Genomic DNA, 27,108 nt, shown 5'->3' with positions numbered 1-27,108 from the left:
CTGTTCCCTTTATAAAATTTCTCTCCACATTCTCAGAGCTATCAGACTCTTTCCCCCCTAATTTCTCTCCATCTGTCCGACTGTCAGAGCTACTGTAGATTTTGTGAGGAGGAATCAGAACGTGAGCTGTGACCTATAAGCTGATTTCCCCAGGTGGATATACTCCACTGCAAGCCACAGAGGGGCCTCCTCATTCCAGCAATCTGGCCGGGCTGACGGACTTGTAGCCTATCGGGGCAGGGGTGGGGTTGGAGGGCGGGGGCCAGTGTTTCTTGGGCTGGTGAGGAACTGCCTGAACCTTTGCAGCGTAGGCACAGGAGGCGGGAGCCCCCGGGGTGAGCTAGTCTCCAGAGCTGGGGATGCCTAGGCAGATGTGGAGGCAGCTGGAAAGGTGGCACCGCACTTGGGCCGCTGGAGCTGCGCTGTTCCTAGGAGACGGAGGAGCAGCAGCGAGCCTGCGGGGGAGGGGGAGCAAATGGGTTGCTGCGTTTAGCAGCTGAAAGGGCTGCAGGGAGCTCTGGGTAAGACATTTTCTGCTGCTGCCGCTTCTGCGGTAGAAGCTACTGGGAGTAAGTCAGAGGAAGGAGGATCGAGAGGGAGGAGGCTTCATTTGCAGCCATGCTGAATCACTGTTGCTGATCAGATCTCCTGTTGGTTGGCTGGGAGAACCGAGAACAGAGCTACGATCTCCGGGTGCATGCACAGTTCAGCGGCTACCACCCCGGCTGGGCCTCGCACAATGGAGGGTGAAAGGTACGTATGTATTAAATGTGGTGTGTGTGTGTGTGTGTGTGTGTGTGTGTGTGTGTGTGTGTGTGTACACGTATGCTTGTGGTGCAGCTACTAGCTTTTGTATCTGCATTGGCTAGGCTGGGTCGGAAGACCTCCCTGCCGATGGATCCGAGCAGACAGCAGAGTCAGAGCAGGGAAGCCCCCTTTTCCAGAGATCTGGCTTCCGCAAAGGCAGGTCTGGGTTTGCTGGGCAGTGGAGCACCCTGAAAGAAGGGACTTCCTGGTGGTGTTGGGTATAGTTTCAGCATGGGCTGAATCAGGATTGTCTTTCTCAGGCTCTTTCAAGGAGGCGTTTCCCTTTCTTGACTACTTTCTAGGGGTGGTTTTCTTTGGTGGGGGGTTTCTGATGTCATAGCAGGGCTGGCCTGGCATGGAGTGCTTACATTTTCACACTGAAGTGCTCAAATCTTTAGCTAGCATACCACGCTCGTGTCTATTCTAAAAAGGTGTGTGTGTGTGTGTGTGTGTGTGTGTGTGTGTGTGTGTGTGTATGTGTGCGCCCGTGTGCCTATATGCACTCACAAGTTCAAATAAGAAGGAGAGAAACCCTTCAGATGATACTTGGTCTGAACTGATGTTCATTTTCATTGAAAAGTTTTTGAATGATACTGGAAGGTATGTGCTTTAGAGGAACTCTTGCTCTGTCCATCAGGGGTTCCTTATGAAAGAGGAATAAACAGAAGGGAATTTAAGTACTTCTGTTGAGCTGGATGTAACTAGTGAGAGTTTATTTCTGGCAGGCACGTGCATATATGCATTTTAAACTATTATCTGAGGATCTGATTCTTTTATTTCAGAGGTACTCTATGCAGTGCGGGGGTGGGTCATTCTTCTGTGCTAAAACGTCTCCTCCTGTTGTGTCAGCTTTTTGGTTCTGTGGGTCTGCGGCTGGTAGAGAACAAGGCTTGCCATTTTTCCTGAGATGAGGAGACAGCATGGAGCATTAGGCAGGGAGCATTAGGCAGGGAGGGGTGAGGTGTGGCAGTGCACCATTGCGGGGGTGGGGGGAGTGCTGCTTTGAGTTGCAGGTTTGATGCAGATGATAACTGGCTGGTTGAATGGTAACAGGTTCATCTAACTCAGCACTGGTTTGTACCTCAATAAACACTTTCTTTTGCACGTATTGTCTCCACTGGTGCATCTCATGGGGCAGAATGATGCCATTAAACATCTCTAGACCCTGTTAAAATTGGCATGATTGTTGGGTGTCTTCCTGTCTGAAGAGGCCCCAGGGACTGCATTTCTCCATGTGACTCCCACAGGAAGAGTCTGGGACTTTTTAGTCTGAGTGTGCTGCTGATGCAGCTTCTCCCTCAGCGGTTTTTGCAACAGGGGCTTAGTGTTGGACTCTGTGTGGCCTGCTGGGCAACAGAGCATCCGGAGGCCTGTTTCCTAGGCTGGGAACAGAGGTGGGTAGTGTCCTTACCTTCTCTTGGTGTGATAGTAGAAGGGCAGGGGCGAGGTGAATCGTGGTTTAGAGGTTCTGGATCAGGCTCATTTGCTTGACTGGTGGTGTGTGGGGGCTGAAAGGTCCTTGTGAGACTAGCAGTAGCTGATCAGGGTACTGCTTCCTGAGCATTTTTGGGCATCTTCTGTTTTCAGAAATGTAATGAGTCTTTGCCCTCTAGGAGATCTCTTGTTCTTCGATGCTCTGGTGCCTCTCTGCTGGGAAGGCTGATGTCCTGGGCTTTATAACACCTGCTTTTTGCACATGTTCTTTTGTCTTTCCTCTACTGGAGTCAGAGAGTAGTCAAGAAATACAAATTGAGCAGCTTCCAAGGTTCACCATGTCACCCAGCTCACTACCGTTTGTTTCCACTTCACGTCCAGCTCACCATGTCAGGCATCCAAGTCCTCTGAAATCTGGCTCAGTCTGCATTCGCTCTGCTTACCCATACCCCCACCAAGCAATCTTTTGGTCTGTTTTGTGACAATACATCCTGTATACTGCTCCATCCAGCCCCAGATCCTTAGCTCCTGGAGTTCCTTTTGCCTGGAATGCCTTTTCCCATCTTCTTTTCCTAAAGTTATCCATCTAACAAGGCTGTTTTAAATTCCTATTTTGTGTTGGAAACCTCAGCTTTTCTAGTCCCGGGTGATGTTCTTCTGAATTCCAGTACCTCAGGTTTGTGTCCATAGTTGGATACGGAATAATAGGCCCACCCACCAGATCTTTTTGTGCTTTTGTTTCATGTGTCTTACAAGCCCCCAGACTCAGAGACGTGTCTTCAGGGGGTAAGGATGGTGCCACTCTGAACACTCCTCACTCATCGCTGTGTGGCTGCATGCATAGTAGGTGCTGCCTAATTGTTTGGTGATGAACTGATAACTTTTGTGGGAAGCAGTGATAACTAAGAGGAAACTTGGTGAGAGAAGAGATTGAAACCTTTGGCCAATAGGTTCATCTTTGGCTATCGGCCTTATTATCTCAGCACGGGTCATTGACCCTATGGAATGCTTTTGTAGGCCGAGAACAGGGGAAGTAGCCTGGTTTTACAAGTTCCCTGGGAAAGCCAGGGTTGGAGAAGCTGAGTGACTAGGCTAGGATCACATGTCAAACCTCCAGCAACTGGAGGAATCCTGAATGTGTGCTTGTTCCGCACTTAACCTGCTGAAGCTTAATTGGCTGTTTTTAAGCATTAAGATTTTTTCAGCCAAGAGATTTCTACTGAACAATTTTCTTTCTTTGCCATGAGGGTATGAAAATAACTTCTCCCTTAAAAGGCTATTAATTGAAAGCCTGGGATTTAGAGTAACACAGGCCTTGCAGTGAATCTCCTTTATGAACTGTGTGACCTTGAGTGTGTCACATTTAGTCATAGATAATTTTTCTTTTTGGTATAAAGGGAGTAATAACAGTATCTGTACCTCATAGAGTTTTTGTGAGGATCAAATGAGGTAATATATATATAAAGCATCTAGTAAAATGTCTGTGGCACAGACTAGGTACTACGTAAATAGTCGTTGTTTTATCTTTGGTGTTCATCTATTGCCCTGGGGTACCCCATGACTCGTGCTGGGATAGTAACCAAAGCTTGTTTTAAGGACTTTCTGTGTTTATCATCTAAAGCAGCCTATGTGGGTCTTTTCCCATGAGAAAACTGGGGAGAGCTTATCAGGATCCTTCTCTTGCTTCTACCTGAACCATCCATCTCCTCATAGTGAGATACCACACGGGGCTTGGCATTTCCTCTGCTAGTTTTCACCAACACCTACCTTAATCCTCCTTTTTATAGACTTCCTGTGGCATCTGGATGCCTTTAGTGGTTTGGAACTATGAACCAGATACACTTGTGTTCAGTCAAAATCTCAAGAAGAACAAATGAGTTTGCACACACCTTTACTGTATCCCCCAAGCTCTCCAGCTCCCTAAGGGACCTGCTGATGCTGAGATTCCCATCTCCCTTTGTGAAGAATCACTGTTTCTTGATCAGTCACAGGAAGATGACTCTGCATTCTGTTTTATGACGGGAAAGGGTCTCTGGCTCTCAACTACTACAGTGATAAATTGTGTGTATGTATGGGTATGTGCGCTTGGAGAGCAGATAGACATTGAAAATGGCAGTTGCTCTTGCTCTTAGGATTTTATTTCAGATCTGGAAATCAGTCTTGTGGGCTGATCAGCCTTGTTATACTCTGGAAACGTATGTGTTGGTGACGGTTGCACAACAACATGAATGTATTTAATGTCACTGAACTGTATCCTTAAAAGTGGTTAAAATGGAAAATTTCATGTTATGTATATTGCTACAGTTTAAAAAAATTTTTTCCAGGGATGTCTGGCTGGCTCAGTTGTTAAAACATGTAATTCTTGATCTCAGGGTTGTGAGTTCGAGCCCTACGTTGGATGTAGAGGTTACTTAAAAATAAAATCTTCAAAAAAAATTTTTTTCCAGGCTCAGTGTCTGATATATCTGCAAGATTTGCAGAGAACAACTTTCGGAAGAGGCATAATACAAAGGGGAAACTAGTTGTCCATTTTTCCTAAAATTGTGGTTTTCTTCATCAGAAGCACTGGTGTGTACCTGCTTGAGAGGGGCACCATGCACCCAGCACTATGCCATGAATTTGTGGGAGGAATTCGCAGGAGAATGGCTCATCCTTATGAAAGAGAGCCTGCTCCTTCTCAGGGAACTTCAGAACCAGAAGAGATTTTTTCACCCTTGATCCACGAACAGATCATATTTTTTGAGAAGACATGACTTAGCTGATAATTCTTTAAATGCTGAGACTGGCATTGCCAGGTAAGATACTAGCAAGACCCCCCCCCCCCCCCCCCCCCCCCCCCAGAGAAGAGGCAAGTATTGAATACCCTTGTCTTTTCTCTCTTCCCACAGCATTCCTTGAGTCCTCTCCCACTACTAGTAGTCATGGGTAGAAACTTGTAGAAAATTTTGGGCATCACTGCTGCCTGAAGCAGATGTGCATTTCAACCATGATAATTGAAACCAAATTTTCCATTTTGGAAATATTTGTTGGTGAAGTAAGGCTTTTAACTGTAAAAAACAAAGTCACTGAAGCCACTTGATTTCCCCATACCCAGATTTGGGTTTTCAGGACTTTGCTTGTTAGGTTTTAGAATGTTCAGACACATGTAGACAGGAACATTTTTGGGGTTAGTTTTCTAAAGCAAGTGCTTTATTTGATGAAATTTGCCATTGTAGAAGTGACCTAATTCTTTTCATTTGCTGGATGAACCCTAAAACTAGGTTAGCCTGAAAAGAATATTAATAAACCATAATAAAAAATAACTTGAACATGCTTTATTCTTAGTTTTTTTCCTATTAAATAAGTTCATTTGTTCTTAAGCTGGAAATTCTGTAACTTTTTAAAATCATTTATAAGGATTTTCAAACTCCCAGCACAACTTTCCTGGACTTTTCTTTTTAACTTAGCAAAGTCTGTTGAAGCTTTTATCAAGACTATACACTTGGAAAAGCTCTGCTCTTCTGTTCAACCCAAATAGAAGCTTGGCTCTCGAAATGCCACATAACAAGGGTTGTGTTTTCTTTTAGCCTCCCTCTCTCCTTGTGTCATTCTGTCTATCTGAACACAAGTGCTTCTCTTGTGTTTTACATTTATTCACAGCCCACTTAAAAGATTCCCCTGTCCCTCCCCCACTCCAGGTTATGAAGAAAACTGTGAACTGGGCTCTTAGGACTGTGATTAGCAACATACTTGTTCTTGAGCTTGTTGACGAAGGAGCACATCATAGGAATGGCAGAGCTGCTCCCCAGCTTTGACCAATCACAATGGACTTATGTGAAGTCACTACAGTTAATAATAATATCAACTGTAATATAAGCTGAAGTTTCCCCACAGTCAGCGGAGTAAGGTAGTGCAATGTCACAGGTCCTAGAGGGTTCAGTCTTTTTCATTTGGCCTGATTTGGCTGTACAGTGAAGAGCCTCAAGGAGTGAGACAGAAGGATTGAGTTCCCTTGGCCCAGTAGGCTGTGGACATTGTCCCAAGTCATTGAACATTGCTATTAAGAACATAGGCCAGATCAGATCAGATAGACCTGGGTTTGAGTGTCAATTCTCCATTCAGTAGTTACCTGGGACTTCCAGACGAGTTTTATCTCAGTGCTTCTGGGGATAATAGGGAGGTTCTGAAGATAAAATGAGATCATGGAGGCAAAGTGCTTTAACATACTATCAGCTTTCAGTAAATGCTGTTATTAACTGTTAGCCAGGAGCTATAGCTTACTGATGAACATCTTCCATGTGTCCGTGTGGGCCGTTGCAAGGGCTCAGCCTAATGCCGTGAACTCAGGTGGCACCACTGAAAAGGTATGAAGAATATGGGGCTTCGTGGCAGCCTGTGTGTGGGTGGTGTTTCTTGATGACAGGACTGTACCTTCTAGTCCTGAATCCTGCTGCCCAGCCATCTTCAAGTGACAGGTCCTCTGTTAACCCAAAAGTAGAAACTTGTATTTGGTCATTTTGACCTTGAACTTCAGGATTGGGATATATGCTATCTCTGTAGTTTGCTCAGAGTCCTGTAGGTAGAGAAACCCTATTCTGTCACTGTCCCACTGCTGCCCACACTTGGAGAAGCACAGTCATGCTGATGAACTCATGAGAACCGAAAGTACAACAGTCAGAAAGGCACTTTATTAATTTTCAGTGAAGAGTGCTCTGGATGTTCCTGAAGACCTGTTACCACATTCTTGATTCCTGAAGGAGGATCATGGGGAAGGCCACAATTACCAAAGGCTGCATGGTGAGCTAGGGACTGAGTTATGGCATTCGAATATTTATAGGTTTCAAGCTTTACCACAAGGATCTGGCCTGAAGCTGAACCAGGTCAGACCATGATGATTAAGTTATCTCTTTCCTAGATAGTGTGCCCTGAGCTGGACAAGGGGCTGTCTCTGTCTGATTCTTGTTTTCCAGTTTCCCTTTCTAAACGACACTTGCTTTGTTGAGGGATTTTAGCACATTCATCGTAGTCTTACTCCATCTCAGAGTTGTTTTGCCTTCTTGAGGTGACTTTGCTTCTCTTTATTGTCTGTGATCTGTAGCTTGAACATGATGTGTTTGGGCTCTTTGTATGTGGCCCACCATTAGCCCGCTCTCCCTGAACTTTATTTGCATCTCTTGAAGGCTTTTAGAGGGGATGGCAGTTCCTAAGCCTCAGCAGCATTTCTTGTTTTCCCTTTCTTCTCCTCCACACTCTCTCATACCCTGGGTGCCCTGGAGCTCCTAACTTGGCAGATCCCCCAAACACTTCTGCATAGTCAGCCTGCTCTGAGGCTTTTCCATCTCCTACCCTGCCCACGTGCTTTCTCTAGAAGTGTTCTCCTTTCCATTCCTTGCATGAAGTTTCCTCAGCAATGGAAAGAGCCTAAGAACTGACACACTAAGTAACATCCCCTCTTGCTTCCTTCCCTCTTCTCTAGTTGATGATGCCTTTCTCTCTCCCTGCATCCTCTTTATTCTGTATGACCAACACAGAGGACTAGGCTGGCTAAGAAAGAACCCTCCCTTCTTAGGGAGTACAAGGAGGGGGAGTTGAGAGACACAAAGCTATAATTATTTTAATGAGGAGAAGTGAGGAAAGATGGAATAGTTGCTAGTTATACCTTATTTACTTACCTATCTAATCATTTACTCACTGATTATTTATTGAGCACCTGCCATGTACCAGAAGTCCAGAATGCAGAGGGAAATTAGATAGCATCCTGGTTCTCAGGGAGCTTAAAGTCTAAGGTTGGCAACGATGTGCTGGAGCCAGCACTTACCCATTTGCAAGAGCTGCTTGTTAAATTGTCAGGAATATTGTGAGTCATTCTATTAAATATGCTCTTTGCTAAAAATAAATTATATAACTTAATAATAAATTATAGACAAGAATAATGAATACCCCCAAATCAATGATTTTACTGTGGTCTATGCCTTTTAGATTATGACTCTTGTGTCTTTATAATGGAAATACTGTGTAGGGTTATAATGGTGTGCTGCTGCACATCTTTTTCCAATTCCACATGCTCAGTGACAACATGTTGGTACCTTGAAACCTGACATGGTGGGAGTATTTACACCATGGAAATTGGCAAATGTTACAAATCAGGGCTCTCTCCCTCGCAACCAACTGTTAAACATTTAACAGCACTCCCCCCCACTGTGGGGGAGACAGAAAAGTAAGAGGTAATTACAATTTATATGGAAGGAAGCACAGAGTACTGTGGGAACACAGAAGAAGGGAAGTTAATCTCGTGGGTAGTGGAAGATGCTAGGGAAGACTTCCAGCATGAAGGCTTGAAGGGCTGGTAGGAATGAGTGGGGTGGGGCAAAAGAGCCTGGTGTATTTAGGTGCAAGTATTTCAGTACTGTAGTAGCAAGAAGTCTTCAGGGCAATGATGGGGTTATAAAGGGCCAGGAGAGGTCTCTGAGATTTATTCTGAACGCAGTGAGGAACCAGTGAGAGGTTTCACATAGAACATCCTTTGCTCTTACTAATATTCTCTAAATGTCACTCTGGAGTCAGGGAGGAGGATATGGTTGTATACAAGGCAGGAAGGGGATTATGACTGTGAGAAGGGAATGGAGTGGAGAGAGATTAAAGGAGAACTTGGGGTTGTATGGGAGGGGGGTGAAAATGGGAAGAGCATATCAAGGATGACATCCCACTTTCTGCTTTGGATAGGTGAGTGGGCGGTTGGTTTTGCCTCTGAGATAGAGGATACAGAAAGAACAGTAGGCTTGAGGAAGAGTAGGGAGGGTGGAGGGCATCAGTATTGCATAGGCTGAGTATGAGTTACTGTGCAAAATGTGAGGGAGTCAAAATAGACTTTGGGTATGTAGAATTTAGAGGACAAGGGAGGGCAGGAGAAACGGCTGTGGGAGGTGGTGTGGTGAGAGGGCTTGTTATTTAAAACTTCTCTATTTTTATTTAGAACTTCTGTAACATTTTGTGTGTATTGATTTATATTTTAACTCTGAAAACCTATGCCACATTCACTTTTTTAAGTTATTAGGCTGGGGGAAAAAAAGGGTGGGGAGAGAGCTCCTGCATGGCTCAGTCAGTTAAGCATCTGACTCTTGGTTTTAGCTCCGGTCATGATCTTATGGTTCTTGAGTTCAAGCCCCACATCGGGCTCTGCACTGACAGTGTGGAGCCTTCTTGGGATTCTAATAAATAAATAAAAAAACTTAAAAAAATAAATGGTTAGGCTTGGAGTCATTGGTTGAGGCAGACTCTTCCACTCTGCTCTACTGTTTATCAGTTTGTAGGGACAAGTAAAGGGTTTTCAGGTCAGAGTTCATTGATGACAAATATGGGATGAGGGCCTGCTGTGGGTGTGGCCCTATGCTGGGCAGGCTGAGCCATGTAAAGAGTCCTTGGACCCACGTTCCTTGTCCACCAGGTATGTTGCATCTAGTAGGAGAGGATGGGTTGTTAGATAGGTACCATGAAAACATAATCAAATCTATATGCCAGTTCAGTTGTAGGACAGAAATACTTGAGGAGTTTAGGAAGACAGAGATCACTTAGGACTGAAGTATACAGAGGACTTCATAGAAGAGGCAACCTTAATTGGTCCTGAAAGAACAGGTATTTAGATTATGATAGAAGAAAAGGAAGGCAGAATCTGTCTATAGTGAATAATTTCATCTGCTCAGTAGAAAACAGGTTCTCAGTAAATATTTGAGGAAGAGATAGGGCTGGGACTTAGATTCAATCCAGGTCAAGGAGGACCTTGAATACTAAGCAAGGTACCATGACTTTATCCTATAGTTTAGTAATGTTTCAGGTTTTTAGCTCTATAGTTCTTTGAAAGGAAATTCTACATGGACACACAATACACAGAATAAATGGAAGCAGCTGGCTCTGACTGAGCCTCTAGCCTACAGCCCTCATGACCCCTGAAGAAATCTGTGGGCAGTGAGAATCTGAAAGATGTGATCAGAATGACCTTTTAGGGATTAATGTTGCAATAGTGTGCAGGAAGTGCTTGGAGGGAGGGCATCCAGAATGGGGGATAGCCACTGTAGTAGGAGACACGGGAGAGGCCACTGTTACAGGCTAGCCCAAGGGAAAAGAGAATGGGAGAACCCAGGAAGGAAGGGACAGCTATGTTCATCCTTCTTAAGGTTATGAGTCTTGACTGTCTCATATGTATGACTTTTTTTTTTTCAAGTTTGTTTCTTTTGAGAGAGAGTGAGGGAGAGGTGGGGGGAGGGGTAGAGAAAGGGAGAGACAGAATCTTAAGCAGGCTCCACGCTGTTGGGAAGGAGCCCGAAGTGGGGTTCGAATTCACAAACCATGAGATCATGACCTGAACTAAGATCAAGAGTCAGAGATTTAACCAACTGAACCACTCAGGCGCCCCTCATATGTATGACTTCTTAAATGGCACCAGTGAGAATGTGAATTAAGTCTGAGCCATCTTGCAATACTGTCTTTCTCTGGGCTATTTATTGAAGGGGTTGTTGGCCTTTCAACAGCAGCAACATGGAATTAGTCACTTCCCTGTGTTCACCATGGCAGCAGTGGTGGTTCATGGAGGTATGTTTACTACTAACAGGACAGTGTGTAAGATTTAATTAAATTTTAAGCCAGATTTGTAGTGACTTGTCTTATTTGACAAAGTTGACTTGTCTTATTCTGCTGCAGCTTAAGTGGAAAATGGCTTTGATGACTATTTCTGTCTAATTCTATAGGAAACAGCAAGGATTCTGCCTGGCCAGTACTTTCTCACCATGTCTACTGTTGTTGATATATTTAAATCTTAGATATGGCTCAACTTGAATGTTATTGAAACTCTGAGCATCTCAGCACAAATGAATGCTCCTTTGTTAAGTAGCCAGAGGTTGAGGTCTGGTGGATGGGGCATATATAAATTAATATCAACTATGGAGTGAATTTGGTAGGCTTTATGCCTCTTGCCATATCGTGAAACCTGGAAGTCTCACTTACCTCATTTGGACTGGCTGGAAGTTCTTGAAACCTGGTATGGTTTTAATAGAGACTGAAACTTTTTTAAAATATAATTTATTGTCAAATTGGTTTCCATACAGCACCCAGTGCTCATCCCAACAAGTGTACTCCTCAGTGCCCATCACCTACTTTCCCCTCTCCCCCACCCCCCTTCAACCCTCAGTTTGTTCTCAGTATTTAAGGGTCAATAGAGGCTTATACAGAGAAAGACAGATACCATATGTTTTCACTCTTATGTGGATCCTGAGAAACTTAACAGAAACCCATGGGGGAGGGGAAGGAAAAAAAAAAAAGAGGTTAGAGTGGGAGAGAGCCAAAGCATAAGAGACTCTTAAAAACTGAGAACAAACTGAGGGTTGATGGGGGGGGGGGTGGGAGGGAGGGGAGGGTGGGTGATGGGTATTGAGGAGGGCACCTTTTGGGATGAGCACTGGGTGTTGTATGGAAACCAATTTGACAATAAACTTCATATATTGAAAAAAAAAAGAGTCAATAGAGGCTGAAACTTAAGGGATGGTCAAGTTTGGAGCCATTCTTTGCTCTTGGAGAAATCAAACAGTTTGTGCTTAGAGTAAGGGCATTTGCTAATAAAAACTTCAGGAGAAAACATTTTGTGATTGAATCTGCCTAGAGAAACGTGCATGTGTGTGCGTGTGTGCGTGTGTGTGTGTGTGTGTGTGTGTGTGTGTGTAATTTTGGCTGGGTCTGGGTAGAGTGAAAAGTATGATCTTATAGACATTGAACATGGACATGAGAGTGGGAATATACCTCTGTGTGGTCTGTGTTTCACAGGTGGGGAGGGTGATCCACCAGCTGTGTCTAGCATAAAGAACTGAGCACATTGGGGCCTTTAGAGAGTGGGAGTGGGCTGTGTATGGGGACTAACTAATTAAGACTTGGTATGGATGGAGGGAGAAAGATTTGGGGGAGGGAATGGGGGTATTTAGTATCTCTGCCTGAGCCATGTGACCCTAGGTTGAGACGTGTGTTTGCACGCATGTATATATGTATATTCTATCCTGCTGGAGGGTGTAGACTCTGGTGAAAATAGCTTGGGTTGATTCACGTCAGGGACACCTGAACTCAGCTTCCATCTTTGTAACTTATTATCTCTGTGATCTTGTACAAGATTCTTCGCTGAGCACTCACCTTCTCTCTTTCCTCACTTTCCTGTTCCTTGGAAGGTCACTGAGTTGCCACGAAGCTTGTACCTTCCAGAAAGCAGAGATCTAGACTCTACTGCAGAGTTCCCATGTCATCACAGAGCTGCAGAGCAGGGGAAGAAAGAGACCTTAGGATCTGTCTGATGTCAAGCCTTGCCCCTGTATCAAGGGTGGGAAGGGCTCCAGATATAGTGGGAAGACCAGATGTCCTTTCCCTAACCAGCCCGGTGGGCATCACCAAGTCACTTCTTCTTTCAGGGAGGCTTTGGTATGAATTGCATTTTGTTGAGCTTTAATCCTTTGAATAGGTAATCTATGTTTGAGACCTTTTGGTGTAAACAACATTGTATTAACAGGACTGATTCATTGGACCATTTTGACACACTGGAAAGTCCAAAAGCAACACAACAAGGAAGAGCAAGCCTTCCTGTCCATTAGTCACACTGGAGATTATTGTCACTGCTTCCAAAATGGCTGTGTTTATTCTACATCTCCATATATGTGAAATGGAACTGAATCTGTCTGTCCACTGGGCTTTTAGGAGCTCTAATCTTATTAGTTCCCTGTCAGAACCCTTCAGTGGTTCTCTGGTCAATACCATATTATATATTTTTTCCCTTGGCTTTTAAGGCTCTTTATAGTTTGAAGATAGCATTTATGGTGAATATTTATGCAGTCTTTTTTACAGTTTCTAGATTTATCCCAGAAATGCAGATATGGTTTAATTTTAGAAAATATATTAGTATCATTTACCACATTAAAAGGTTAAAGGGAAAAATCCATATGATCACTTCATTAGATTCACAAAAATATTTGATAAATTCAGTATAGTTTTATGATTAAAAAGCAATAAAATGCAAGGAAATTTTCTCAATTTGATTAAGGTTATCTATAAAAATTTTACAACAAACATGCACAATGGAGAAACATTAAAAACATCATCTTTAAAATCAGAAAGACAACAAGAATATTTGTTAGCACACTTTCTATTCAACATTGTGTGGCTATCCTAGCCAGTGCAAAATTTCTTTCAAAAAAAAAAAAAAAATTAGACACCTAAGAATTGGAAAGGAGGGGGAGAAAAAAAACCCTCTGGCATTATATGCAGGTTAATTTGACTGTTTACATAGAACACTTTATCGACTCTTCAAATATAGAAATAATAGGAACATTTGGTAAGGTGGCTGTGTAGTAATTTGCAAAAATCAATTGCATTTTATAAACCATAGCAATCAGAAAATAAAATTCATAAAAGACACCATTGCTAATGTAAAACAGCAGCAAAAGCCCTAAAGTACTTAATAAATTTAATCAAATGTATAAAGTCTTCATTAAGAAAAATATAAAAGTTTGACATTAAGGACGATTAAATAAGTGGAGAGAGATATTCCATGTTCATGGATCAGAAAACATAATATCAAAAAGATAGCAGTTCTATACTAATTGATCTATAAATCATTACAGTTGCTATCAAAATCTCATAATATGTCATGGAACTTAATAAGCTGATACTAAAATATGTATGAAAGAATAAAGAAAGTAGAATAGTCAAGACACATTTGAAGCATAATAATTGGATTGAAGACTTGCCCTGTCAGATATCAAGCTTTATAATGAAGTTACAAAAATAATGTGGTACTGGCATAGGGACAGGTAAACCAACCAATGGAATAGCTTAGAGAGTCCAGGAATAGATTCCTATATTTGGAACTTTGACATGACTTAAGGTGGCATGACAGGTAAGTGGGAAAAATAAGTATTCAGTAAATGGAACATATGGAAAAAATTAAATCCCTATTTCACACCAGGACATAAAAATCAACATCAGATCAAATAAGGGCCATTAATCAAAAGCAAAAATGTAGGGCACCTGGGTGGGTTAAGGATCAGACTCTGGATTTCTGCTCACGTCATGATCTCCCTGTTCATGAGATTGAGCCCCATGTTGGGCTCTCTGCTGACAGTGAGGAGCCTGCTTGGGATCCTCTGTCTCCCTCTCTCTCTCTGCCCCTCCCCTGCTCACACACTCTGTCTGTCAAATAAATAAACTTAGAAAACAAAAGCAAAAATGTTAAACTTTTAGTAGAAAATAGAAAATAAGATCTTCTGGCTTGGAGTAGGAAAAACATTGACTTTAAAAGAAATAACACTTGTGGGATTTCTCACATGAAGTTTTTCAACTTTACGGGATGCTCTTTCATGTTGATCTTATCTTCAGTTTTGAGATTTTCTTTTCCTCCTTAAACACATAATTCTATAGGACGCCTGGGTGGCTCGGTTGAGTGTCCGACTTCAGCTCAGGTCATGATCTCACGGTCCGTGAGTTCTAGCTCTGCGTCGGACTCTCTGCTGACAGCTCAGAGCCTGGAGCCTGTTTCAGATTCTGTGTCTCCCTCTCTCTGTGACCCTCCCCCATTCATGCTCTGTCTCTCTCTGTCTCAAAAATAAATAAACGTTAAAAAAACAACAACATATAATTCTAATCATCTGCCTTTGTGTATCTCTTGATATTTATATTCCTGTGCCTGATCAATTAACTTCTTTGCCTCCAGAATCCAAATAGTCCCAAAGTTCAGATGACTGTGGCTTATATTTGCATGCTGAACTGAAGGTGGGGAAGGAAGGCCAAAAGAGGAGTCTGTGATGGTCAGACAAACTGTAGGTCTTGCATGGTGGTTGTGATTTGATTGTTCCAGTAGTTACAAATCTCACTGTAAGATTTGTAGAGACTGTCAGGTCTCTGGAACATTCTCTTAACCACAGAAGTCCCTTTCTCAAGCCAGTTTGCAAGTCTAGGTGGTGGCGTGGAAGGAGGCACGCCAGGCAAAGGCAAAGCAAACTGTCTTTAAACTAGAGTTGGAGAGTTGGAGTGAACTGTGAGTCTCCAAATCTACACAAATGGAGAAGGTCCTGTTTTCTTATCAGAACAGAGGTAACTCCAAGGTCCTGGACTTAACCTTGGAGCTGAAAAGTTTCATTAGGTTGGGAAAAGAAGTCCATTTTTGTGTATTCTTTTTTTTTTTTTTTTTTAAATTTTTTTTTTTTTTTCAACGTTTATTTATTTTTGGGACAGAGAGAGAGCATGAACGGGGGAGGGGCAGAGAGAGAGGGAGACACACAATTGGAAACAGGCTCCAGGCTCTGAGCCATGGCCCAGAGCCCGACGCGGGGCTCGAACTCACGGACCGCGAGATCGTAACCTGGCTGAAGTCGGACACCCAACCGACTGCGCCACCCAGGCGCCCCTGTGTATTCTTTAAAAAAAATTTTTTTTTAGTGTTTATTTATTTTGAGAGAGAGAGAGATATTGTAAGTGGGGGAAGGGCAGAGAGAGATGGAGACGCAGAATCTGGAGCAGGCTCTAGGCTCTGAACTGTCAGCACAGAGCCCCAAGCAGAGCTTGAACCCAGGAGCTGGGAGATCATGACCTGGGCCAAAGTCAGATGTTTAACTGACTGACCATTGACCGTTCTTTCGATAATTTTTTTTCCTCCTCACATAAAGCTGAGACATATTGCTTAGGAGTTGTTGGGCATCTACTTGGCATCCATAGGGATATGAGTGTTTGTCTTCTGTATAGAGGACTTCGAGGTTGTGAATGACTTGGAAGTCACCACTTGCTCACTTAGCCCACATGGATAGGTCTTCTTTTCATAATGACAGTCCCTTGTCTTACCCTGGGATTATGTTTTCCCAAAAGGTTTCATTCCTGTTATATTGTTTTCCATACCACAGGCAATGTGATCTTTGTTAAGGACAGATGTGTTCACCTGTTCCTGTCTACTTCTCTCTCCCTTTAATGGCTTCTCATTGTCTCAGAGTAAAACCCAAGCTCCATGGCTTTGCTAATATGACACTTACAGGACTGCTCAGTCTTCTAGGCTTTGCTCTTGAGACTCTCTTCTAGTTTTACTGAACTCACTTGACTCTTGTACTCCAGGTCTTTGTATATGTACTCTTTCCTCTGCTGGGATATTCTCCATTTTCCTTTTTATTTTGCTTGCTTTTGCTCTTTCTTGGGATTTCTGCTCTCCCTCAGCTTCTGGAAAGTTTCCCCTCATACTGCCAGCCCCGGAGTAGTTGCCCATCCTCTGCACTTAAGTCCAGTCGTGATACATAGGATATGATGTTTAGGTTTTTACTTGGTTTTCTCCTACACCAAACTGTAAGCTTTGTGAGAGCAGTGTCTGTGCCTTGTTTGTTGTGTTTCCCTTAATTTTTTTTTTTTTTTTAAATTTTTTTTTTTTTTTCAACGTTTATTTTATTTTTGGGACAGAGAGAGACAGAGCATGAACGGGGGAGGGGCAGAGAGAGAGGGAGACACAGAATCGGAAACAGGCTCCAGGCTCTGAGCTGTCAGCCCAGAGCCTGACGCGGGGCTCGAACTCACGGACCGCGAGATCGTGACCTGGCTGAAGTCGGACGCTTAACCGACTGCGCCACCCAGGCGCCCCACCCTTAATTTTTTTTTAACATTTATTTTAGAGAGAGAGGGAGAGAGGCAGAGCGCAAGTGGGGAAGAGGCAGAGAGAGAGAGGGAGACACAGAAACGGAAGCAGGCTCCAGACTCTGATCTGTCAGTACAGAGCCTGATGCCGGGCTCGAACTCACAAACCGCGAGATCATGACCTGAGCCGAAGTCGGACGCTTAACCGTCTGAGCCACCCAGGTGCCCCTCCCTTAAATTTAAATACAGTGCCTGGTACACGGTAGCCTCCATTAAATTTTTGTTGAGTGAACAAATTTCCCTACGAAGTGAGTGGTCACTTTGTCTCCCTAAGTCTCCTTCACCCCTTTAGGGCATGGGGGATGGAGGATAAGGATATCCCACAAAGTTGCACACGTGATGGTAGTAGCTGAGCTAGGACCCAGCTTCCACCAGAGGAATGTAGTTTGCACTGGAAGATCCTGCAGAAATGGCTGACCCAACGCATTTTCTTTTCCTGCTGGGTCTGTGACAAAGAGAACAAGCTGACAAAGATGCTTCTGGTGGGTGGGCAAATGCACGGAGTTGTAGCAGCTGGGTGACTGGGTTTACCAACATGTGATCCTCTCTTTCCCCTCCCACTCTCTTCCTGTTCACAGCATCAAGCTGAGCTCTCAGCCCCCGGTTCAGGCTGGGGATGATGAGAAGAACCAGAGGATCATCACTGTCAACTCTGCCCACATGGGGAAGGCGTTCAAGGTGATGAATGAACTGCGGAGGTACTTTTCCTATTTTGCCTGTGCCCTTTTGGGAAGAGCTTGTTGAGTGAGCGTCATCAGAGACTGAGAACAGAAGTCGGAACACCACCACCTAGTGAATTCTGACTCTTCCCCACCTACTCTCAGTCACTTGGCTTCCCCTTCAAACTCCAGTCGAGACAGATTGGCTTTCAGAAAGTACTCTATCTCCTTTGCATTTATTTAACACTTTTCATTGTACTCCTTAATCACAGAGGAATAATTTTTTATGGCTATAGCAGTTCTGTTCATAAACTTGGTTTCCAACCAAACCAGCTGCCTAATGACTAATAATAGACTGATTGCAATACCTACACATAGTTGCAGATTAAAGATTGTGGGTGCTACACATTTTCTGTTGGCCTCCCTCCCTCATTCCTTGGTCTGAACTTAGCTTGTTAAGACAGCTATGTAAGTGGAAAAATATCTAGCTTCTTCAATGTAGTTTAACTGTGTAAAGGAAGGAATGAAATGCAAATGTACTCATCCTTTGTAGGCTGGCTAATGGTGAGTGTGTGCAGGCTATTTATAAAGCTGATATGTGCATTTGGTGAGTTTGCTGCAAAACAGATTTGGGACGCTGAGCATGTTTTTCTCTACAAAGGCTGTACACCCAGTCTCCTCCCTACCAGAGAACTCAGAAGGTTCCTTTGCCCACAGCATTATTTACAGCATAGTTAGCCCTATTGTGATCTATAATTGCTAATCTCCTCTTTTCTCTGTTGTTTGTGAGCTCCCTGAGGGCAAGGACAACTTCTGAATCATTTTGATCTCTAGCACCTAGTACTTCATGGGCTCTTCAAGGCATTTACCAAAGATGCCCAGAGGCACTGACTAGGCTCTAGGATGGGTAGCTTAAAAAATGTAAATAGTTAAATGAAAATGATCTTCCTATAATACAAGATAGGTGTTATGAATGAGGAATGCATCAGGCGCCTGTCAGTTGTTAGAAGTGCAATAATTATTTGTTTCTGAAAGGGTACTATGAAAGCAAATATGTCATACGCCACCTTTGGAGAACACTTGTTTTTGGAGAACACTTTATAAAGGGATGATGCTTGAGCTAAATTTTGAAAGACAAGTAAGAGTTAAAGAAATGAAAAGTGGCGGGATTAGGGGGAAGCCTTCCAGGCAGAGACAATGGCGTAAGTGAAAAGCACATATAGCTAACGATGTGTTATGGTGAGTAGGGGCTTGAACTACTTTTATTTATTTATTTTTTAAAAAGTTTATTTATTTATTTTGTGAGAGAGAGAGAGAGAGAGAGAGAGAGAGAGAGAGCACAAGAGCATGGGAGGGGCAAAGAGGGAGGGAGAGAGAGAATCCCAAGCAGGCACTGTGCGGTCAGTGCAGAGCCCGACATGAGGCCCGTTCCCATGAACAGTGAGATCATGACCTGAACCAAAATCAAGAGTCAGACACCTAACTGACTGAGCCACCCAGACACTCCAGGGGTTGCACTACCTTTTTCTTTCTTTCTTTTTTTTACAATACACTTTATTGTCAAATTGGCTTCCATACAACACCCAGTGCTCATCCCAACAAGTACCTTCCTCAGTGCCCATCACCTACTTTCCCCTCTTCCCCACCCCCCATTAACCCTAGGTTTGTTTTTTGTATTTAAGAGTGTCTTATGGTTTGCCTCCCTCCCTCCCTGTTTGTAACTTTTTTTCCCTCCCCCTTCTCCATAGTCTTCTGTTAAGTTTCTCAAGATCCACATAGGAGTGAAAACATATGGTATCTTTCTTTCTCTGACTTATTGCACTTAGCATAATACCCTCCAGTTCCATCCACGTTGCCGCTAATGGCCAGATTTCATTCTTTCTCATTGCCAAGTAGTGTTCCATTGTATATATAAACCATATCTTTATCCTCATCAGTTGATGGACATTTAGGCTCTTTCCGTAATTTGGCTATTGTTGAAAGTGCTGCTATAAACATTGGGGTACATGTGCCCCTATGCATCACCACTCCTGTATCCCATGAGTAAATTCCTAGCAGTGCTATTGCTGGGTCATAGGGTAGTTCTATTTTTAATTTTTTGAGGAACCAGAGCAGCTGCATCAGTTTGCATTCCCACCAACAGTGCAAGAGGGTTCCCATTTCCCCACATCCTTGCCAGCATCTATAGTCTCCTGATTTATTCATTTTAGCCACTCTGACCGGCATGAGGTAGTATCTCAGAGTGGCTTTGATTTGTATTTCTCCAGGAGTTGAACTACTTTAAAAAAAAATTCTGTCTGGTTCTGTATGTTTCCTCATTTCCTTTTTCTGTAGGGCCCAGTCTTTGGCGTTAAAAACCAAGTTAAGTTAAATTTGTCTTATGCACTATTGCTCAATATTTATTATGCCTCCTGCCAGATTTCCTGGAAGCTCTACCCATAGTTGTTTTAGGCAGTGGTCAGTGTTCATGCCTATGGGTCCAGTTTTCTTGTTCCTGAGGAATTTGTGTTGTTTTCCATAGATACTAGGTAGATAGTAGTGACATTCCTCATTTAGTTCTCTTCAGTATGGTTTGTGTCTTCTGTCTGATTTAAGACTCCAGGCCTCCAAGTAAACAACCTAACTTTACATTTCAAGGAATTAGAAAAAGAAAAACAAACTAAGCGAAGTTATCAGAAGGAACAAAATAAATATTAAAGATTAGAGCAGAGATAAATGAAATGAGACTAAAAAGACAACAGAAGAAAATCATTGAAAGTGATAATTGGCTTTTTGAAAAGGTAAACATAACTTTAGCTAGACTAACCAAGGAAAAAAAAGAGAGAAGACTCAAAATTATAAGTGAAAGAGGAGGCATTACAACTTGATACCATGGAAATACAAAAGATTTTAAGAGGCTACTATGAACAATTGTATGCCAACAAATTGGATAATCTAGAAGAAATGGACAAAATCCTTGAAAAGTACAACTTACCAAGACTGAATCATTAAGAAATAGAAAATCTGAACAGACCAGTAATGATTAAGGAGATTGAATCAGTAATCAGAAATCTCCCAATAAAAAAAGGCCTATGACCAGATGGCTTCACTGGTGAATTCTACCAAATATTCAAAGAAGAATTAATGCCAGTCCTTCTCAATTCTTCCAAAACATTGATGAGAAGGGATCACTCACAAACTCATTTTAACAAGGTCAGCAATTACCTTGATATCAAAGCCAGATAAGGGAACTACAAGATAAGAAAACTGCAGGCCAGTATTCCTCGTGAATATTGATGTAAAAATTCTCAACAAAATACTAGCAAACTGAATTCAACGGTACATTAAAAAGATCATACACATTGATAGACTGAAGGATAAAAATCATATGATCCTCTTAATAGATGCAGAAAGTGTTTGACAAAATCCAACATCCTTTTATGATAAAAACTCCCAACAAATTGGATATAGAAGGAACATACCTCATCATAATAAAGGCTGTATATGACACATCTACAGCTGCTATCACATTCCATGATAAAAGGTTGAAAGCTTTTCTTCTGAGGTCAGAAACAAGACAAGGGTACTTACTCTCACCATTCCTATTGAACAAAAACTGGAAGTCCTAGACAGAGCAGTTAGTCAAAGTGGTGGGCATCCATATAAGAAAGGAAGAAGTAAAATAGTCTCTGCAGATAACAAGATCCTTTTTATAGAAAAACCTAAAGATGCCCCCAAAAAACTTCAGAACTGAAACAAATTTGGTAAAGTCGCAGGATACAAAATCAACTTATTAAAATCAGTTGCATTTCTATATGCTAACAGTGAACTATCTGAAAAAGAAAGAAAACAGTTCCATTTCCAATAGTGTCCAAAACAGTAAAATATTTAAAAATTTATCCAAGGAAGTGAAGGATCTGTATGCTGAAAACTATTATATGTTATTGAAAGAGATTGAAGAAGACAAAAATAAATGGATAGATATCTGTTTTATGTATTGGAGGAATTAATATTGCTGGTGTCCATAATACCCAAAGCCATCTATATATTCAATGCAACCTGTATCAAAATTCCAATGCCATTTTTTGCAGAAATAGAAAAAAATTCTACAATTTGTAAGGAACCAAAAACAACCCTGAATAGCCAAAGCAGTCTTGTAAAAGAAGAACAAAGCTGGAGATACACAGTTTCTGATTTCAAACGATATCACAAACACAGACCATGAACAGAATTGAGAGCCCAGAAATAAACCCACATATATGTCAACTAATATTTGACAAAGAAGCTAAGAATACTTAGTGGAGAAATAGCCTCCTCAGTAAATGGTGTTAAGAAAACCGGACAGCCACATAAAAAATAATATAATTGGACCTGAATCTTAATCCTCCTCACGGAAGTTAACTTGAAGTGGATTGAAAGACTTGAAAGTAAGACCTAAAACCATACCACTTCTAGGAGAAAACAGGAAAATCCCATTTTACACATAAAGACATTATTGAGAGGATACCATTTTTAAAGGTCACAGAATCCACAGAAAAATATTTTCCCAGATCTTTGGGCATCCCTTAGCTCAGTTAATTTGACACATAAGATTAACTATTACAATCTTGTTCTTCCATTTTTTCTTTTCTTTTCTTTTTTTTCAAATGGAGCACAATCTGTATATGTTTTGTCAGGAAATTTTTAGTGCAGGTTTAGGCATAGATTTCCCTTTTATTTTTCTTTTAATTTAAAAAATTTCCATTTTTCTTTTTCTTTTTTTTTTTTTTTGAAAAGGAACATATTATAGATCATTTAGAAAATAAATATGAGCAAAAAATCATCTATAATTTTAACACCCAGTGGTTACCATTGTTAACACTTGGGAGAATATTTTTCTTAAAAATATATCTTAACCAGATTTTTTTTCTCTTACCACTATATTGAACAAGTTTTCTTTTTCTTTTTTTTTTTAATTTGTTTTTTGATTTTAATTAAACTCTCTGTCACACGTGGAGCTCGAACTTATGACCTGGTGATCAAGAGTCACATGCTCTATGGACTGAGCCAGCCAGGTACCCCTGTATTGAACCAGTTTTTCTGTGTTAGAACTGTTCTACAACATTACTTTAAGTGGATGAATGATTTTCTGTATTTTTGGTTAATTTTTGAAAAACCCAGTTCCTGTTGTTAGATGTTTTAAGTATTCAAATCTCTTATGTAAACAGCACCTGCAGTGGTAATGTTTGGAGCAATATGGCATACTGGTCACAAGCATAGACCATGGAGGCAGGCAACCTGGTTTCAAATCTTGGCTCCAGTAGTACAGTTCTGTGACCCTGTACAAGTTAATTAATGTTCCTGCCCTCACTTTTGTCAAACATAAAATGAGGCTAATAATAGTTCCAGGGTTGCTGGCTTGTTAAGGGGATACTAAGTAAAGTCCTTCGAACAGTGATAGCACATGTATTACTGTTGTTAAACACTTGTGCACATTCACAATTATTTCTATAGAATTAATTCCTTAGAAGTAGAATTACTGATTTCAACAGCATGTAGCATAATAATAATAATAATAATAATAATAATAATAAATAATAATAATACCTCTTCCTTAGATATTGTTTTGAGGCCCTGGCACATAACGAACATTCTGCAACTCCTAGCTATGATTATGATGATGGTGGTGGTGGTGATGAGGAGCTCAGTTACAGGGATATGGCATTAGGTAAGAGAGTCAAACTTTTGTTCTCAATGAAGCTTGCATTCTAGTGGTGTTTAAAGATCATATCAAATTCTAAGGTATTTAATGGTTTTGAATTTTTTTAATTTCTGGGGCACCTGAGTGGCTCGGTTGAGTGTCCGACTCTTATTATCGGCTTAGGTTGTAGTCTCACAGTCCTGGGATTGAACCCCACATCGGGATCCGTGCTGAACATGGAGTCTGCTTGGGATTCTCTCTCTCCTTCTGTCTCTGCTCCTCCCCATTCCCCTCTCAAAATAAATAAGTAAACATTAAAAATTTTTTTTTTTTTAATTTCTAAGGTATTAGAGGCATGGCTAATTTTTAAAACTGGAGTGGAATGGGTGAGTGAGGGAGAGAAAGGGAGCCTGAAGAGATGCTTTACTGGTCTGGGTGAGTTTAATAGGAACCGGAGGGAGGCGTACTTTGTTTTGATGAAGGCTTGATAAAGCATCTTGCTTGCCATCCAGGGTCTAAGCTAATGAAATGTTATGTAATATTCCAGGGACCTGGGGTTATTTCTTGCACTGTTTTCACATTTTTCCTCCTTCAATTTTAAGCTATTTTAGTTCACATACACATGTTCTATGCAATTTATGAATCACACAATTCACGAGTTTCCTATTCTTTTTACTTCCATGGTAGAGAATGGGCTGTTGGCATGGTAACTAACTAGCCTTCCTCTTCCTTTTGCCTTTTATCACTCTGCTCTGAGCCTACCAGCAGCTGCTTCTGGGCAGCAGACTCCTAATGGCTCTTTGGTTCCTGATTTACCATCCGGCCACCAAGTGGGGATATGGTCCCTTTTGAAATAGTACCCCAGATCATTCCTGAAAAGGAGAGATAGTCTCTTCTATCCCGTTTTGACAGTTTTAACCTCCCCTTTCACCATCCCTAAAATTTCTCTACCCTCATCCCTTTTTTTTTTTTTTAAAGATGATCTGCCACTATGCCTTTTGTTAATAGTAATGAATCATCTTAGTACATTGCTGTTTTTCTTTTTTTGGTAACAGCTTTATTAAGATATAATTCATGTGATGGGGTACCTGGGTAGCTCATTTGGTTGAGTGTCCGGCTCTTGATTTTGGCTCAGGTCATAATTTCGTAGTTCATGAGCTCAAGCCCCATGTCAGGCTCCGTGCTGACAGTGTGGAGCCTGCTTCAGATTCCCTCTCTCTCTCTCTCTCTCTCTCACTCTCACTCTCACTCTTTCTGCCCCTGCCTTGTGCACATTCTCTCTCTCTCAAAATAAATAAATTTTAAAAACTTAAAGATATAATTCATATGCCATATTTAAAGTGTCAATGGCTTATAGTATAGTCACAGAGTTGTGCAACTAACAGCTGATTTTAAAACATTTTCGTCATCCCCTCCAAAAAATTCCTGTGTATGTTAGCAATAATCCCATTGTTTTCCCTACCCCTCACCCTTCAGTAATTTACTTTCTGTCTCTATAGATTTGCTTATTTTGGAATTATGTAATAAGCCTTTTGTGACTTCTTTGTCAGCATAATGTTTTCAAGGTTCATTCATGTTGTAGCATGTCTCAGGATTTCATTCCTTTTTATTGCTGAATAATATTGCATTGTGTATATGTACCACATTTGATACCCTTTGGCTGTTATGAATAATGCTGCTATAAACATTCACGTGTATATTTTTGTGTGGATGCATGTTTTCATTTCTTTTGGATATATACCTAAGAGTGGGTTGCTAGGTCACATGATAACTACATGTTTAACTTTTGGAGGAACTGCCAGACTGTTTTCCAAAGCATTGCACCATTTGACATTTCTACCAGCAGTGTATGAAGGTTCCAGTTTCTTTATATCCTTGCCAGTGTTTGTTATTATCTGTGTTTTTGATTACAGCCATCCTGGTGTCTGAGGTGATATCTCATTGTGGTTGTGATTTGTATTTCTCCGATCATTAATGATGTTGAGCATCTTTTTATGTGAACATTGACCGTTTCTATGTCTTACTTGGAGAAATGTCTATTTAGATCCTTTGTCCATTTTAAAATTGGGTTATATGTCTATTATTGAGTTAAAAGTGTTCAAGTTGTTTATATATTCCAGACACAAGTTTCATATCAGATACATGATTTGCAAAGTTTTTCTTTCCTTGTTTGGGTTTTTTTTTCACTTTTTTGATATCCTGATGGTGTCTTTGGAAGTGCAAAAGTTGTAAATTTTGATGTCTGATTTGTTTTTTTCTTTTGTTGTTTGTGTTTTGATGTCCTGTATAACAAACCATTGCCTAATCTGAAGTCATGAAGATATACCCCTATGTTTTCTTCTTAGAGTTTTATAGTTTTAGCTCTTATATTTATTTTTTTGATCTATTCCAAGTTAATTTTTGTATATTATGTGAAGTAGGGGGTCCTTTGTTTTTTTCATATGTGGATATCCAGTTGTCTGAGCACCATTTGTGGAAAGCCAATTTTTCCCCTATTTGAATATACTGGCACCCTGGTCAAAACTCAGTTGACTGTTTTGTGTCACAAAAGAAATCATCAACAAAACAAAAAGACACTCTACTGAGTGAGAGAAGATATATGCAAAAGATATATCTGATAAGGGGTTTATATCCAAAAGATATAAAGAACTTCTACAACTTAGCACCAGGAAACAAACAATCTGATTAAAAAGGGGCACATAATCTGAATATATTTTTCCAAAGAAGACATACACATGGCCAGCAGGTACATGAAAAGATGCTCAACGTCACTAATCTTCAGGGAAATGCAATTCACAACCACAATGAGATATCACCTTATACTAGTCAGAATGACTAGTATCAAAAAGACAAGAAATAAGTATTGGCGAGGATGTGGAGAAAAGGAATCCTCGTGCACTGTTAGTGGGAACAGAAATTGGTGTGACCACTGTGGAAAAGAGTGTGGAGGTTTCTCAAAACATTAAAAATAGAAATACCATGGGGACACCTGGGTGGCTGAGTCAGTTAAGTATTGGACTCTTGGTTTCAGCTCAGGTCATGATCTCATGGCTTTGCAGGCTTGAGTCCCACATTGGGCTCTGTGTTTGCATTGCAGAGCATGCTTGGGATTCTCTCTCTCTCCATCTCTCTCTGCCCCTCCCTGACTTGTGCCTGTCTCTGTCTTTCTCAAAATAAATAAATAAACTAAAAAAAAAAATAGAAATACCATGAAACCCAGTAATTCCACTACTGATATTTACCCAAAGAAAATGGAAACACTAATTTGAAAATAAATATGCACCCCTATGTTTATTCTAGCATTATTTACAATAGTCAAGATACAGAAACAACTTAAGTGTCCTTTGATAGATAAATGGATGAAGAAGAAGGTGTGTGTGTGTGTGTGTGTGTATAAAATATGGAATATTAGTCATAAAAAAAGAGATCTTGCCATTTGTGACAACATGGATGGACCTAAAGGGTATTATGCTAAATGAAATAAATCCGACAGAGAAAGAGAAATACCATATAATTTCTTTTATATGTGGAATCTAAAAAAAAAAATGAATGAACAAACAAAAAAACAGACACAAACTCGTAAATTCAGAGAACAAACTGGTGGTTGCCAGAGTGGAGAGGAGTGGTGGCAAAATAGAAAAGGGCAAAATAGAAAATGGGCAATAGAAATGGGCAAAATAGAGAAAGGGAATTAAGAGGTACAAACTTCCATTTATAAAATAAGTAAGTCATGGAGATGGAAGGTATAGCATAGAGAATAAAGTCAATAAGATTATAATAGTGTGGTATGGTGCCAGATGGTAGATACACTTATCATGGTGAGCATTGTGTAATGTGTAGAATTGTCAAACCACTATGTTGTACTCCTGAAGCTAATATAAC

General features: G+C 41.2%; 1 protein-coding gene across 9 annotated transcripts in view; it reads left to right on the top strand.

Moving 5' to 3' along the window:
• KLHL3 (kelch like family member 3) overlaps positions 1-27,108 on the top strand; it is a 286,180-nt gene that overhangs the window by 161,756 nt on the left and 97,316 nt on the right. For 2 of the 9 annotated variants that reach the window (XM_045490028.1, XM_045490015.1), the window contains exons 5-6: positions 644-753; positions 17,487-17,606. The exons of 1 other annotated variant lie outside the window; for it this stretch is intronic. In XM_045490028.1, coding sequence (XP_045345984.1) covers positions 644-753; positions 17,487-17,606 — 230 coding nt within the window. Of the gene's footprint in view, positions 1-295; positions 754-17,486; positions 17,607-23,143; positions 23,254-27,108 lie in introns of those variants that run through there. 6 more of the 9 variants (XM_045490034.1, XM_045490021.1, XM_045490050.1 and 3 more) reach the window with 6 other exon arrangements.

This window comes from Leopardus geoffroyi, chromosome A1, assembly GCF_018350155.1.
Source record: "Leopardus geoffroyi isolate Oge1 chromosome A1, O.geoffroyi_Oge1_pat1.0, whole genome shotgun sequence".
Classification (NCBI taxonomy): domain Eukaryota; kingdom Metazoa; phylum Chordata; class Mammalia; order Carnivora; family Felidae; genus Leopardus; species Leopardus geoffroyi.
Note: the sequence above shows the minus strand (reverse complement) of the source record. Positions and strands in the feature narration are given on the sequence as shown.